This window comes from Helianthus annuus, chromosome 8 (assembly GCF_002127325.2).
Source record: "Helianthus annuus cultivar XRQ/B chromosome 8, HanXRQr2.0-SUNRISE, whole genome shotgun sequence".
NCBI lineage: Eukaryota > Viridiplantae > Streptophyta > Magnoliopsida > Asterales > Asteraceae > Helianthus > Helianthus annuus.
This window is the reverse complement of record NC_035440.2, coordinates 77,183,220-77,199,040: the sequence shown is the minus strand read 5'-3', so window position 1 is coordinate 77,199,040 and position 15,821 is coordinate 77,183,220. Positions and strand designations below refer to the sequence as shown.

At 41.0% G+C, this 15,821-nt stretch overlaps 1 protein-coding gene across 1 annotated transcript; it reads right to left on the bottom strand.

Annotated features, from left to right (window-relative positions):
• Positions 1 to 2,838: 2,838 nt before the first annotated feature.
• LOC110870173 lies at positions 2,839 to 4,292 on the bottom strand. The gene is made up of 2 exons (XM_022119377.1): positions 3,491 to 4,292; positions 2,839 to 3,431 (listed from the first exon to the last, which is right to left on the bottom strand). Exons 1-2 carry the CDS (start codon positions 4,290 to 4,292, stop codon positions 2,839 to 2,841), a joined length of 1,395 nt encoding a protein of 464 aa, XP_021975069.1.
• Between the last annotated feature and the right edge of the window lie 11,529 nt (positions 4,293 to 15,821).

Below are 15,821 nucleotides of genomic sequence, written 5' to 3'. Positions count from 1 at the left end.
CAAATGGGAGTTCAATTTAAGTGGTCACATGACGCGACTGAAAGGGTTAATTGTGTTGGCGGCACGCGACAAGGGGGTTCAATATGAATTTGTTGGACAGAAAGGTGCGTAAAAATTCCAGTTTTATGACTTAGAAAAAATTCTAAGTGTTACCAAACCTTCCCCAACCCATCCCAAATTTTTTCTAAGTGTAGGGACTTACCTGGAATGTCGTTTCCTTCGCAAATTCAGCTCCTCGATGGTATGATTCCTGCAAAATTGCTCAAACACACAAAACAAAGACACGAAAAACTATGAAAACAATACGAAAACTAACGAAATTACAAACGGTACATACTCTACACTTGGGATTTCATCCCAAAACACTAATTGGCGGCTTTGGATAGGATTTCGAGAGGAGTTTCCTCCATCTCGTTCTTGTTTATCGCTCCTCCAATGTAGTGCTTCAACCGATGGCCATTCACCTTCCAACTACGGACATCCGTCTCATCCATGATCTCCACCGCTCCATACGGAAACGCGTAGTGAACCATATAAGGTCCCGACCACTTCGACTTCAACTTCCCCGCAAACAACTTCAACATTGAGTTGTAAAGAAGCACTTTATCCCCCTTGCTAAACTCTTTCACTTTTCTTAACTTCCTATCATGTGAAGCCTTCATTTTCTCCTTGATTCCCAACGATCGAGCATAAGCCGCATCCCTAAGCTCCTCAAGCTCATGAATTTGAAAGAAACGCTTCCTAGCGACTTCGATCATGTCAAGATTAACGGTTTTCAATGCCTAAAGCGCTCTATGTTCTAACTCTACGGGAAGGTGACAAGCTTTTCCATAGACGATCATGAATGGTGTGGTTCCTAAAGGCGTCTTGTAGGCGGTTTGAAACGCCCACAATGCATCGTTTAGCTTGTCAGACCAATCCTTCCTATTCTTACCAACTGTTTTCTCTAAGATTCGTTTGATACCGCGATTCACATTCTCCACTTGACCACTTGTGTGTGGATGGTATACGGTAGACAAACGATGAGTGACTCCATAGCGTGCAAGCAATTTTTCCATCAATGCATTGCAAAAGTGAGTGCCATGGTCACTAATTAAGGCTTTAGGTGTACCGATTCTAGAAAAGAGCTTCTTAAGGAATTTCAACACTACTCGGGCTTCATTTGTAGGAAGAGCTTGAGCCTCTACCCACTTGGACACATAGTCGATTGCCACGAGTATGTAACGGTTTCCTTTGGAGTTTGGAAATGGTCCCATGAAATCGATGCCCCAAACATCAAAAACCTCCAACACTTGGATAGGGTTTTGAGGCATCTCATCTTTGGCGGAAATATTGCCGGTTTGTTGACAAGCATCACATGTCTTCACAACTCAACGGCATCTCGAAGTACGCTAGGCCAATAAAAGCCACAATCAAACACTTTTTGAGTGGTGGCATATGCACCATGATGGCCTCCCGTGAGGCCCTCATGCACATGTTTAATGATGTTCCTCCCCACCTCTCTTGACACGCAACGTCTAAGAATCCTATCTCCCCTATCCTAAAGAGAAAAGGATCATCCCACACATACTTCCTAGATTCACTAAGGAATTTCCTTCGTTGTTGTGTAGTCATTCGCTTCACAATGTTGCCACTAGAAAGATAATTTGCTAAGTCACAAAACCAAGGCAATCCTTCTTTTTCGGCCTCAACAAACTCGATAGACTCGTGAGGGAACGTATCTCCTATCTCCTCCAAACGAATATCCTCTCGCCTAGGGTCCTCTAACCACGAAAGATGATCGGCCGCCACATTTTCGGCCCCTCTCTTGTCTCTAATCTCAATATCAAACTCGCTAAGCAATAGAATCCACCGAATGAGTCGGGGTTTAGTGTCTTTCTTTTGAAAAAGAAAACGCAACGCGGAATGGTCGGTGAAAACTATGGTCTTGGATAGAACGAGGTATGAGCGGAATTTGTCGAAAGCAAATACTACGGCTAAGAGTTCTTTTTCCGTGGTGGTGTAGTTCTCTAGAGCATCATTTAACATTTTGCTCGCGTAGTATATGGGGTGGAAGTGCTTGTCCTTTCTTTGTCCTAATACTGCTCCAACGGTATAGTCACTCGCATCGCACAAGAGCTCAAACGGCATGCTCCAGTCGGGCGAGATAAGAATAGGTGCACTAACAAGCTGTTCCTTCAAAAAGTTGAAGGCTTTAAGACAATCCTCGTCAAAGATGAATGGAACATCTTTCTCTAGCAAACGGGTCATGGGGCGGGTGATTTTAGAGAAATCCCTAATGAAGCGTCTATAGAAGCCCGCATGCCCTAGAAAACTCCGAATGGATTTCACACTCATGGGTGGAGGTAACCTACTAATGGTATCTATTTTCGCACGATCTACCTCTATACCATCCCGAAAAATTTTGTGTCCTAACATGATACCTTCTGTCACCATGAAGTGACACTTCTGCCAATTCAACATAAGTTTTAACTCGACACACCGCTTAAACATCTTGTTGAGATTCTTCAAACACTCATCAAAGGAGTTGCCATATACCGAAAAATCTTCCATGAAAACCTCCATGGAACTCTCAATCATATCCTGAAATATGGCAACCATGCATCGCTGAAAGGTAGCTGGAGCGTTACATAGCCCAAATGGCATGCGTCGGAACGCATAGGTGCCATAGGGGCATGTAAAAGTGGTCTTATCCTGATCCTCCAGTGCGATGGGGATCTGGAAGTACCCGGAAAAACCGTCGAGAAAACAATAGAATTGTTGACCCGCGAGACGCTCTAACATTTGATCGATGAAGGGCAATGGGAAGTGGTCTTTTCGGGTGGCATCATTTAACTTTCAGCAGTCGATGCACATGAGCCAATCCGTGACCGTACGAGAAGGGATAAACTCATTCTTAGAATTCATAACAACGGTCATCCATCCCTTCTTAGTGAAAACCTGAGTAGGACTCACCCAAGGTGAATCGGAAATGGGATATATCATCCCGGCATCTAGGAGTTTAAGAACCTCCTTCTTCACAACATCTTGCATGTTAGGGTTGAGGCGCCTTTGAGGTTGTACCACCGGTTTATAATCATCCTTCATGAGTATCCGGTGGGTGCAATAAGAAGGGCTTATGCCCTTGATGTCGGACAACCTCCACGCAATGGTCTCCTTGTTGGCCTTCAACACCTCCAACAATCTCAACTTCTCTTCCGTTCCCAACTTTGACGAGATAATGACGGGTAGCTCGGAACCCTCCCCTAAGAAAGCATACTCTAAATGCGATGGAAGTACCTTAAGCTCTAAGGGTGGGGGTTGGGTGGTGTCCTCACTAACGGATAACACTTCGGGAATTAAAGGAATTCCCTCAACTTCAACTTCCTCTACCAACTTCGACTCCTCTTCTACCTTCTCTCCTACCACTAGGTCTGCACCACTAATATACTCTAAACAATGATCGACACATGAATAAAAGAGTTCAAGAAATATACGGAATGGCAAGGACCACTATAGTCATCTGAACCACTCGGGTGGTTCATGGAATGCTCTATCTCAAAGGTAACTCTCTCCTCACCGACCCTAAGGGTGATCTTACCATCATAAACGTCTATGAGTGCTTTAGTGATACGCAAGAATGGACGACCAAGTATAATAGGAACTCTCTCATCCGCTTCCATATCAAGAATTACGAAATCGGCGGGAAAAACGAACTTGTCTACCTTAACTATCAAATTTTCAACTATGCCCCTAGGGTATTTCACGGACCGATCTGCTAAGGACAATGTCATTCGGGTAGGTGAAAGCTCTCCTAGGTCTAGCTTCTCGTAGAGAGAAAAGGGCATCAAATTGATGCTAGCACCTAAGTCGGCTAAGGCTCTAGTGTTGGTATTATTACCGAATAGACAAGGAATAGTGAAAATACCGGGATCGGTAAGCTTTCCGGGAAGCTTATTTAAAACAACGGCGGAACATCCTCCATTCAACGGGACATTAGACAACTCCCCTAACTTCTCTTTATTCCTAAGAAGGTCTTTTAAGAATTTCGCATACTTAGGCATCGATTGAAGTGTCTCAATGAAAGGAAGATTGATCTTCAATTGCTTGAAGATATCTAAGAATTGCCCGTATTCCCTTGAGTACTTTTGGTTCCTAAGACGGGTAGGAAACGGGACACGCGAATGGTCTATGAGAGGTGAAGGTCTAACATCTACGGGTGGTTTCTCTACTTTCTTCTCACCTTGAGACTCCTCGGGCTGTGCGGTACTTGATGGGCTTAGCCTCGACTGCACTTTGCCGGGAGCCTCCATCTCTATCTCTTCATCTATAATTTCCTACTCTTCCTCAACTACTCCCTCCTCAACTCTAGGGTTCCCTATGGTTTTGCCACTACGAGTGGTAATGGCTTTTGCATGAGCATTAGGGTTCGGTTGGGTGTTACCCGCAAACTGACTGGGTAATCTCTCCTCTAACTTCCTACACATATCACCTACGACCCTTTGAAGGTCTTGGAAAGAGGCTTGGTGGTTCTTAAGAATAAGGTCATGTTCATTAAGTGTCTTTTGGGTGGTTTAGTCCTTAACAACTAATTGACTCATCATTACTTCCATTCTCTCTAAACTACCCCCTAGATCATAACTTGGACCTTGACCTGGTTGAACCTGATTATTTGACCCCCATCCTGACATGCCCATTGAACCCCTTATTGAACTGCCCATTTGAACCCCCACCAAAGAATGAACCTTGACCCCTATTTGAATTTTGAGCTATTTGAAAACCAGGAGGTCCATTTGAGCGAAAATTATTATTATTATTATTAAAATTATTATTATTATTTCTCTAACCCGAATTAAAATTACCAAACCCACTAGGTTGACCTCTACCTTGACCCCCTCCCACAAAATCAACTTGCTCCTCACCAACTAGCAATGGACACGCGTTTGTATCGTGACCCCCCGACAACACTCACACTTTGAGTTCCCTAGTCACGTTTTCCAAAACAGCGGCTAAACTAGGGTCCACGGTGACATGGTTCACCCCATGGGCGGGTGCGCAAGTACTGGTATTTGAATTACCACTTTAATACCGCTGATCGGCTCGCGACTGAGATTGAGATTGGGCAAATGCCTCAAAACGCTCTAAACACTCAGCAACAGTAAGGATACTGACGTGTGCGCGAATATACATGTTTTTACAATGAATCTAACACACGATTCGATTTTAAATTTATAAAAGTGATTATTACTTTTACATTAAAACACACACGAAAGAGGCAAGTGTACCCCGTCATATATGTAGTAAAGTATCGGTAAGAACCAAGTATCGATCCAAGGAAATGGCCGGAGAAATAATACTAGACCTTTGTCACTAAACTACCGGTAAAAACATAAGTTGTTTGATTTTTAATAAACTAAAGTAAGCATAAACAAATACTTATAAAACATAGTAGATTTCAAATACTAAATTAGATAAATAGCCTTGCTTAATACACAACCAAAGCATGTCAACTAAGTCGGTTTTGGCACTTGAAACATTTGATCAGTTTTCCATTTTTAAGACAATTAGTATCCCTTTCGGGAATCCTAACATGACAATCATTCGGAAAGCTAAAATGAAAAACACACTTTAACCACCTAAAATTGTTCTTTAACGAGCAATTGATAAATGTCTATGAAAATCTCTTAAAAATAAGTTAGTCATCCGTTAGGAGTTTTCTAACCTCACTTAAACAAGGAAAGCGACACCGAAAAACACAATGCAACCACCGAGACAAGCATAAACTAGATTAAATCACAACCGAGTTCATTTTATAAATCTTGCACATAAATTCACCGAGATAGCAATTTTGGCCTAAACTACTAACTAAGCTAACAAGTCATGGCAAGAATTCATAACAACACCATTTAACTCGTTAAGGTCCTTACGTGACGACAAGCTTTCTTGATTAACAATAATTACATTTTATTAACCACTAACCATTTCTAGTATCATGGTGCCCACATTTTAACCAAGCTAAACTAGTTAACCAAGTTTAAAGTTTACTAATACATGATTAATTAAGCTTCATTTTTCATCTATCTCAACTAACCAAGTACCAATCATCCAACACAATTACTTATAATCAAGAAATCAATATCAATAACAAGGTTGCAAACTAATCATCAAAGATTAACATAGAAAATACTTTCAAATGTCATTACAAACAAAGATTAACATACTAATGGCTATAATCAAGCAAGGGATTGTTGTGTTTTTGCCCAAAGGCTACAATAATACATAAATATTAATCTAAATGCTTGAAAGATTAACAAAATTCTGGAAAATTAGAAAACCAAACCATAAACAAGCACTAGATTAAGAATCTGGAAGATAACGAAGCTTATCGGCACAATGTGGCTTGAATCCGGGTGAAAGCAGAAGCCTCCGAAGCCTGAAAATCGCCAGAATTGCTCCCAAAATGTCCAGAGTTACGAGCAGAATGTTTCTGCAAGTTTTTTATATTTTTTCGATCTTGCACGGTCGTGCACTTTATGGCACGACCGTTCACTTTATGCATTATTGGAGTTACTGTTCACCATACCGCATGACGTCATCAGATCTTGACCGGTCTTCGATCCCGCACGGGCGTGCCATGGGTTGCACGGGGGTTCGTTCCCGGGATTTCGTTGCACTCCTGATCGCACCGGGTGTGCAACACCGAGCTGAGCCTTGTCGTCGCATCCGCACGGGGGTGCGTTCCCAGGATTTCGTTGCACTCCTGATCGCACCGAGTGTGCAACACCGAGCTGAGCCTTGTTGTCGCATCCGCACGGGGGTGCCACCAGTCGCACGGGTGTGCGTTCCCGGGATTTCGTTGCACTCCTGATCGCATTGGGTGTGCAACGCCGAGCTGAGCCTTGTTGTCGCATCCGCACGGGGGTGCCACCAGTCGCACGGGGGTGCAACTTGCCCAGGTCAGAATTTTCCACAGAATGTTCGTAGTTCAGCCGTTTCGCTCGGAAAGTCCTCGTTTTCACTATCATCTTGTCTGGCATGCTATTTTAGGCCTGTAAACAAAAGTATACATGATTAAGTATCCGAATGACGGTTTTACGGCCGAAAACGCATAAAATGGGGATAAAATGGGGGACATAATATGTATAAATTGGTGAATATCAAATCTCCCCACACTTGAACCTTGCTTGTCCTCAAGCAAGCTAAACTAAAATGCAATAAAAGATAGAATCAAACAAGAACGATAATTTACAAACTATTTATTGAAACAACTACAAATGGTTAGCCGGTTTGTTTCGAAAGACAACATCAAATGAATCAAACCAAACAAGCATATGCAAATATATGGTGATAACCAAAAAGCCGTGACTTCACTTTCGATTGACTTAACATGCTAATCTTCACACAACTCATAATGTTCACATACACTCGGCTTTATTTGTGAAACATACATAAAATGTGTACGTGCAAACACTCAATGCCATGTCAATGAAATGTGTAATATCTTAAGCTTGTCATAAGATCTCGTCTCCACCAACTAACATGCGAAAAAGTGTAAATCAAGAGGTCTTTACGGGTTTTAACGTTAGGTTTGGGCGAAGGGTATGAAATGGATATTTAAAGTGGCGAAATGGTTAAAACTCGGTAGTAGCGTTTAACTAGCAACAAACAATACAAGTATACATACAAATGCCTTAAAAAGGCGACTTTTGCGAAATCGAGCTCATCAACGACATTTTAACATTTTAGCATTCAAAATTGCTCGATTTTTGTCTACTTCACCCTAATTTAGGGTGTTTTATTTTCTGTTTTTTTTTTTTGCAAACCTAATGGATTTATACAATGAATAATAAACTATAACAAGCGCTAGTTAAACGATTATTTTGACCGAGTTTCAACACTAAAAGGTTTAAAACATAAAAAGGCTAAATTTGGCTAAGTGGGCGATTAAGTTGGGTAAACAAAGGTAAACGGGAAGGCTCGACATGGTTAATCCTAAAGGTAATGTAAGGTTTACGGGAAACACAACACAAAAAACAACGCTAACAACAAAGGGGTAATCTAAGTGGCTCTATCACTTCTACACAATTCTGCAAGTTCATGGTCTTAACAAGCATGCTAGTGACAAGTTCTAAATTACACATGACATCCGGCTCACTCCTACTCCGAAATGAACAAATATATAACAATTTCAAGGCTCGAATATGCTCACATAACGGAAGGAATGGGTAAAAGTGTGAAAACTATCATGCAAGTCCTTCTTTGTTTGTCACGCTTTCCGGTTTTCTTTTTCAAAATTTATTTTGCTTGTCGAGTTTTTATCATGTCCGAAGCTCTCTAAAACACAACCAACTGGTTTATTTACTAAAAGATATACAAAATACAGATATTTTTGAATGATTTTTTCTGATTTTTTTTAGGACAAACAAAGTTAACAAGTTAAACCCCTCCCCACACTTGAACTTCGCATTATCCCGAATGCGAAACCCGAAATATAGAGAAAAAGGATAATAACACTCCCCTGAAGATGATTGAAGACGGAATGAGGCTTCACAGCCGATTCTGCGGTGTCTTTTCGGTCCAAGATATGCTTCAAAGACCTGTATGGATGTCACAAAGCAAAAAAAAAAAAAAAAAAAAAAACAAACAAAACAAACAAAACAGCAGGCGAAACAATCTAGTTGCAACACAAAACATGATCTAAATAATTTGCATCATTCTTGCAAGGATTAGGGTTTCGTTTGTATTTATGAAGAGAACCCTAAAATCCTTGAAAAAATCTGAAATGCCTAGGCCTAGAACAGGATTAAAACTTAAAATCGAAGAGAGAAAACATACTGTGCGAGAGGATATCAGAAACCGTGCGAAATATCGTGCAATTTTGGGGAAAACATGGTCTGGAACGACTGGTTCAGTTTAGGGTTCGCGAATGAGGGAAATGGCAGCAGATGGGGGTTTTTATAATGTACAAATGACAAAACTGCCCTTGCCTCTCGCACGGGCGTGCGACAGCTCGCACGGTCGTGCGTGCCCAACATCGTTCAAACCATGCACGCTGATCTCGGCAATGCACCGGGGTGCAACACAAGGTGCCGGTCAGCCCGCAACCGCACGGGCGTGCCACAGCTGCAGTTCAGTTTTTTCTGCAGAAGCCATTTCCAGCAACTGTTTTGGCCGTTTTTCGCCATTTTTTTTCACACGCAAACTGTTTAATCAATATCCCAACATAGAACCTTCGCTCGGCACATATAAAAATGTACAAACTAACGGAAACTACCAAACACACCTAAATTACGCTAAAACTACAAAGACACATAAAAGGACAATTTTACCCCTAAAGCGTCAAAGACGCTCTTGCTACATTTTTAATCCGCGAGTCAGTAGCGTAGACTCATGCTAAATTTTTGTCGGTGAGTCGATAGCAAGACTCATGCTAAATTTTTTTGTCGGCGAGTCGATAGCAAGACTCATGCTAAATTTTTGTCGGCGAGTCGATAGCAAGACTCATGCTAAATTTTTGCCGGCGTGTCGATAGCAAGACTCATGCTAAATTTTTGTCGGCGAGTCGATAGCAAGACTCATGTCACCACACTTGTTACATGTGCGGGTCATTACCACGCCCCTTATTATTATTATTTTTTTTCTTTTTTTTAGCTGAATAGAAACAGAATATTAAAAAAATGGGATGAAAATTTTATAACAATTCATAAATGGGCCCGAATTTTTATAAAAATCATAATGAATTAAATAATTGAATCGGCTAGTATAAAAATAATTTTTCAGAGCCGAAAACTCAAAGAATAAATGAATAAATAAATCCGGATTCGAACAAATAAATGGAACAAAAATTTAGAAGTGTACAAAATTATCACGAAAACGAATAAAATGAATTAAAATCAAGAAATATTAACAAATAAATATTCACAAATATTAACAAGTATATACGCCAATAAAATAATAACTTGGGTCGTTCCTAAAACTCGCCATTTCCCTGGCAGCGGCGCCAAAAACTTAACGTGTGCGCGTATATACATGTTTATGCAATGAATCTAACACACGATTCGGTTTTAAATTTATAAAAGTGATTATTACTTTTACATCAAAACACACACGAAAGAGGCAGGTGTACCCCATCATATATGTAGTAAAGTATCGGTAAGAACCAAGTATCGATCCAAGGAAATGGGCGGAGAAATAATACTAGACCTTTGTCACTAAACTACCGGTAAAAACATAAGTTGTTTGATTTTTAATAAACTAAAGTAAGCATAAACAAATACTTATAAAACATAGTAGATTTCAAATACTAAATTAGATAAATAGCCTTGCTTAATACACAACCAAAGCATGTCAACTAAGTCGGTTTTGGCACTTGAAACATTCGATCAATTTTCCATTTTTAAGACAATTAGTATCCCTTTCGGGAATCCTAACATGACAATCATTCGGAAAGCTAAAACGATAAACATACTTTAACCACCTAAAATTGTTCTTTAACGTGCAATTGATAAATGTCTATGAAAATGTCTTAAAAATAAGTTAGTCATCCGTTAGGAGTTTTCTAACCTCACTTAAACAAGGAAAGTGACACCAAAAAACACAATGCAACCACCGAGACAAGCATAAACTAGATTAAATCACAACCGAGTTCATTTTATAAATCTTGCACATAAATTCACCAAGATAGCAATTTTGGCTTAAACTACTAACTAAGCTAACAAATCATGGCAAGAATTCATAACAACACCATTTAACCCGTTAAGGTCCTTACGTGACGGCAAGCTTTCTTGGTTAACAATAATTACATTTTATTAAACCAGTAACCATTTCTAGTATCATGGTGCCCACATTTTAACCAAGCTAAACTAGTTAACCAAGTTTAAAGTTTACTAATACATGATTAATTAAGCTTCATTTTTCAACTATCTCAACTAACCAAGTACCAATCATCCAACACAATTACTTATAATCAAGAAATCAATATCAATAACAAGGTTGCAAACTAATCATCAAAGATTAACATAGAAAATACTTCCAAATGTCATTACAAACAAAGATTAACATACTAATGGCTATAATTAAGCAAGGGATTGTTGTGTTTTTGCCCAAAGGCTACAATAATACATAAATATTAATCTAAATGCTTGAAAGATTAACAAAATTCTGGAAAGATTAGAAAACTGAACCATAAACAAGCACTAGATTAAGAATCTGGAAGATAACGAAGCTTATCGGCACAATGTGGCTTGAATCCGGGTGAAAGTAGAAGCCTCCGGAGCCTGAAAATCGCCAGAATTGCTCCCAAAATGTCCAGAGTTACGAGCAGAATGTTTCTGCAAGTTTTTTATATTTTTTCGGTCTCGCACGGTCGTGCACTTTATGGCACGACCGTTCACTTTATGCATTATTGGAGTTACTGTTCACCATACTGCATGACGTCATCAGATCTTGACCGGTCTTCGATCCCGCACGGGCGTGCATTGGGTTGCATGGGGGTGCGATCCCGGGATTTCGTTGCACTCCTGATCGCACCGGGTGTGCAACGCCGAGTTGAGCCTTGTTGTCGCATCCGCACGGGGGTGCCACCAGTCGCACGGGGGTGCGTTCTCGGGATTTCGTTGCACTCCTGATCGCACCGGGTGTGCAACGCCGAGCTGAGCCTTGTTGTCACATCCGCACGGGGGTGCCACCAGTCTCACGGGTGTGCGTTCCCGGGATTTTGTTGCACTCCTGATCGCACTGGGTGTGCAACGCCGAGCTGAGCTTTGTTGTCGCATCCGCACGGGGGTGCCACCAGTCGCACGGGGGTGCAACTTTCCCAGGTCAGAATTTTCCACAGAATGTTCGCAGTTCAGCCGTTTCGCTCGGAAAGTCCTCGTTTTCACTATCATCTTGTCTGGCATGCTGTTTTAGGCCTGTAAACAAAAGTATACATGATTAAGTATATGAATGACGGTTTTACGGCCGAAAACGCATAAAATGGGGATAAAATGGGGGAGTATAATATGTATAAATTGGTGAATATCAGATACCCATCATATGACCCCCCCTCATTAGTGTCAAAACTATCACGAGTCTCTTGGGTGAGACCGTTATAGAATTTTTCACAAAGAGCCGAATCCGAAAGACCATGTTGGGAGCATCGAGCGACTAGGTTTTGGAATCGCTCCCAAGCAAGGTAATAGGGCTCGTCGGGCTCCATGCGGAAAGAGTGAATTTGGTCATGAAGGCGTGAGGCTTTAGCGGGCGGGAAATACTTGTTCAAAAAGGCTTGACGAAGGTACCGGTTGGCTGAGAGTCCAACCAAGTAGCCGCATGGCGGCTAGTGAAAATGGGAAAAACTGTAAGTAGGTTGCATCATTCGGGGCTCCATGAAGGCTAAAAGTAGCAAGGATACGAAAGAAACGGTTTATGTGGGCCGATGCGTCCTCGTCCTCGCGGCCGTGGAACTGGATGCTATTGGTAATGGCTTGCATGGCATAAGATGGAATCTGCCATGAGTTGTCATTCACTATGGGTGGAACAGTAATGGGTGAAGCAAGACAAGTAAAGCCTTGGTTGGCTTGTTGGTGAACGGTTTGTTTTGCATTGGCCAGTTGCTCTAAGTTTGGATGATCTAAGGCGCTAGAGGTGCTAAAGGTGGGGCTATCGGGTGGGGAAACCTTAGGTGATGTTTTAGGTGAATGGGGTGGGGTGGGTGATGGAGTGGAATCGAAATGGGGAAATTGAGAAGAGGATGAAATACTGACCTGTGGGCCTTGACCCAATCGAGATGATAACTCGGTGACTGGCGACTTCGGTGTCGGTCCGTGCGAGCGCAGATGTGGCATCCACTACAAGCAAAAACCTGATATGAGAAAAGCAAACACTAGTCACTAAGACTCAAACGAAAATAAGAACAAAAATAAAAGACTTAAAACAAATAAAACACGTAGCACGTATATGTCAAATAAGTCTATCAAAGCTAATGAACGCGATTGCCAAGAGTCCCCGGCAACGGCGCCAAAAACTTGATGTGTTCTAAACAGACTATAAAATTAACTAAAATTAGACTCTTTAAGCTAGACACTAAAAAGCTTTAAATCTAGACTAGACCTAAACCACACAATCGGCAAGTGTACCGATCACTGTAGTATAACCCTAGGAAGTCCGGATATCGAACCACGAGACTCTATTTATCACGTAAACTAGACTCTAATAGACACTGACTGACACGACTTAAAATGTTTATATGTTTAGGGGGGGGGGTTACGGAAAATCTAAGGAAATCTATTTAAACTAAATATTAAACTAAAACTAGACTAATATGAAATAAGGCAAAGGCTTTTCTTATGTGATGAACGAGACCACCTAGACTAGAATCCCGGAATTATTTTAATAGATTACCGATTAAGTTAACTGCTTGATTTATGGAACTGGGATCTTATAATACTAAACCTATTAAGACACCAACTAAGCCTCTCAACCCTTCTTGAGGTGAAACTTATGGCGCTACCTAGGCCGTTAATTCTACCGGTTATTAGACGTCTTTCCAGTTGTCTAATTATTGTGTAAGTACCCTAACATTGACCTACTCTTTTCCAATCATAGATCTAGGGTAGTTTGGATTTCTCAATTTGACTTGATAGACTAATAAACCGACGGGGCAACTAAGGCACGACCTTTTCCAAGGACTGTCTAAAGCAATTCGTCGGGTAAGACCTATCAATAGCCGCGCACCTTCCAGCTATAAGGACTAGTAGAACACTAAAATCTAGCAAATCACTAACAATTACTTCTAGGGAATAATTACGCAATTTCACCCTAAAGAGTTAAGATTTATTACGTGATATAGACACTCACCAAAATCCTAAACCCTAGCACGACTCTATTATGTGATAAAGACCGTCACTAAGAATCATATGAAGCAATTGATAACAATAAACCAAATTAAAGTATGCATGCACATCAAATCAATAGACCAAACCTTTTACTAAACATAATCAATCCATAATATTCGTGCAAATAACGAAAAAGGTAAACACTTTATATCAATCCATTCATCAAAGTCTAGGTGGCATAAAAGTTTAGCCGAACATGTTAAATAATGAACACAAATCAAAGATGTCTAAACGAGAATTCATGATAACGAGTTTCGAAAGAAAATCAATAAACAAGGAATTGGAAAACCCGAGGAAGTCTTCAATTCTTCGTCCCGAACTCGTACCACTGATTCGAATGCTTCAAAACCTTCAATTCAGCTCCAAGAATACTCCAAGAATCGCCTATGTTGCTCTCCAATTGTAATTAGGGTTTTAGGTTGAGTTTCTTGAGTTTTTATAGTTAACCCTAATGATTAACGAAGATTCACCATCAGCATACCCCGTCGCGTCGCGCGACGGGTGATGTATTTCGGAGTCGCGTAGCGCGACAACAACAAACATCAGAAATCATTATTTTATTGGTGGCGGGGCGCCACGACAGAGCTCAATCATGCTGGCGTAGCGCGACTGCTCAAAATGGACAGACTGTTGCATAAAATTTCCAGCTTCAACTCTCAAAAACTCCAAAATAATTCTAACTCTTTTATCAACTTGTTCCGGGACTTGGCGTTTCAGCATTATGGCTCGTTTTCACTTAATTTTCAGCAATATTGAGTACCAAGACCTGGAAAACACAATCTGATCAATAGTATGCACATTCTAACTAAAATGGAGCTAAAAATTAATGGAAACTATACAAACTATACACGAATAAAGGATGTATTTTGCAATACATCACTTCTCGAATGGCAGCTTGATCGTGTGTTTCTTCGAGGAGTTGCAAGTTCAACATGGTCTCTTTGTCGTTTGCTTCGGGATCCATGTTTAGTGTTCTTTGAGTCACAACTCCTATTTCAGCTGGAATCACAGCTTCTGATCCGAACACCAAGCAGTAAAGTGTTCTTTTGTGGCTTGTTTTTTCCGTTGTTCGTATGGCCCATAGAACATTTGGCAACTCTTCAAGCCAATTGTTTTCATGCCTTCCCAATTGGGTTTTGATTCCTTCAACAATGCTCCGATTCATCCTTTCAACCTGGCCATTGGATTGTGGGTATGCAACTGAGCTGAACACCTGGGTTATTCTGAATTCCTTGCACCAAGTGCTTAAAGGCTTCTCGGCAAACTGTTTCCCATTATCCGTGACCAACACTCCCGGCAGCCCAAAGCGACAAATGATGTTTTCCCACACAAAATCAATGACTTATTTACCTGAGATTTTTGCAAGTGGGTTGGCTTCAGGCCACTTGGTGAAGTAATCCACTACCACCAATAAAAATTTTACTCCACCTTTGGCCGGTGGGAATGGACCAACAATATCCATTCCCCATTTGTGAAATGACCAAGCTGAAGATATTGGCACAAGATCATGTTTGGGGCTTTTGGGCACTGGTGCATGTATTTGACAAGCTTCACATTTTCTTAGTTGTTCGGTAGTGTCTTGGTGCATGGAAGGCCAGAAATATCCGAGATTCATTAGCTTAGCAACCACCATTCTTGCTCCAAAATGAGCTCCACATATCCCCTCGTGAACCTCTTCGACCAGGTATTGGCTTTGTTCCGGGCCAACACATCTCAGTAATGGTGCAAGGTAACCCTTTTTGTAGAGGATTTCACCTTGCAACACATACTGCCTAGATTTAATTTTGACCCTTTCAGCCTCTGTTTGATCAGCAGGCAACTCACCATTTTTGAGGAACTTTTTAATAGGAGTCATCCAATTGGGGCCTTCTTCGGTGATTACATCTTGAACCTCCAATTCTTAAATCGAGGGAGTTTTAAGCACCTCCATCAATACCTTTTTGGTGAGATGGGCAAAGGTGAGAG

What these genes read in the sequence shown, in the direction of transcription:
- LOC110870173 (XM_022119377.1), bottom strand. Translation starts at nt 4,292, where the DNA reads ATGGAGGCTCCCGGCAAAGTGCAGTCGAGGCTAAGCCCATCAAGTACC. An exon ending in TGGTTCAGATGACTATAGTG is followed by an intron (nt 3,432 to 3,490) that starts GTCCTTGCCATT and finishes ATCATTGTTTAG; the next exon opens with AGTATATTAGTGGTGCAGAC.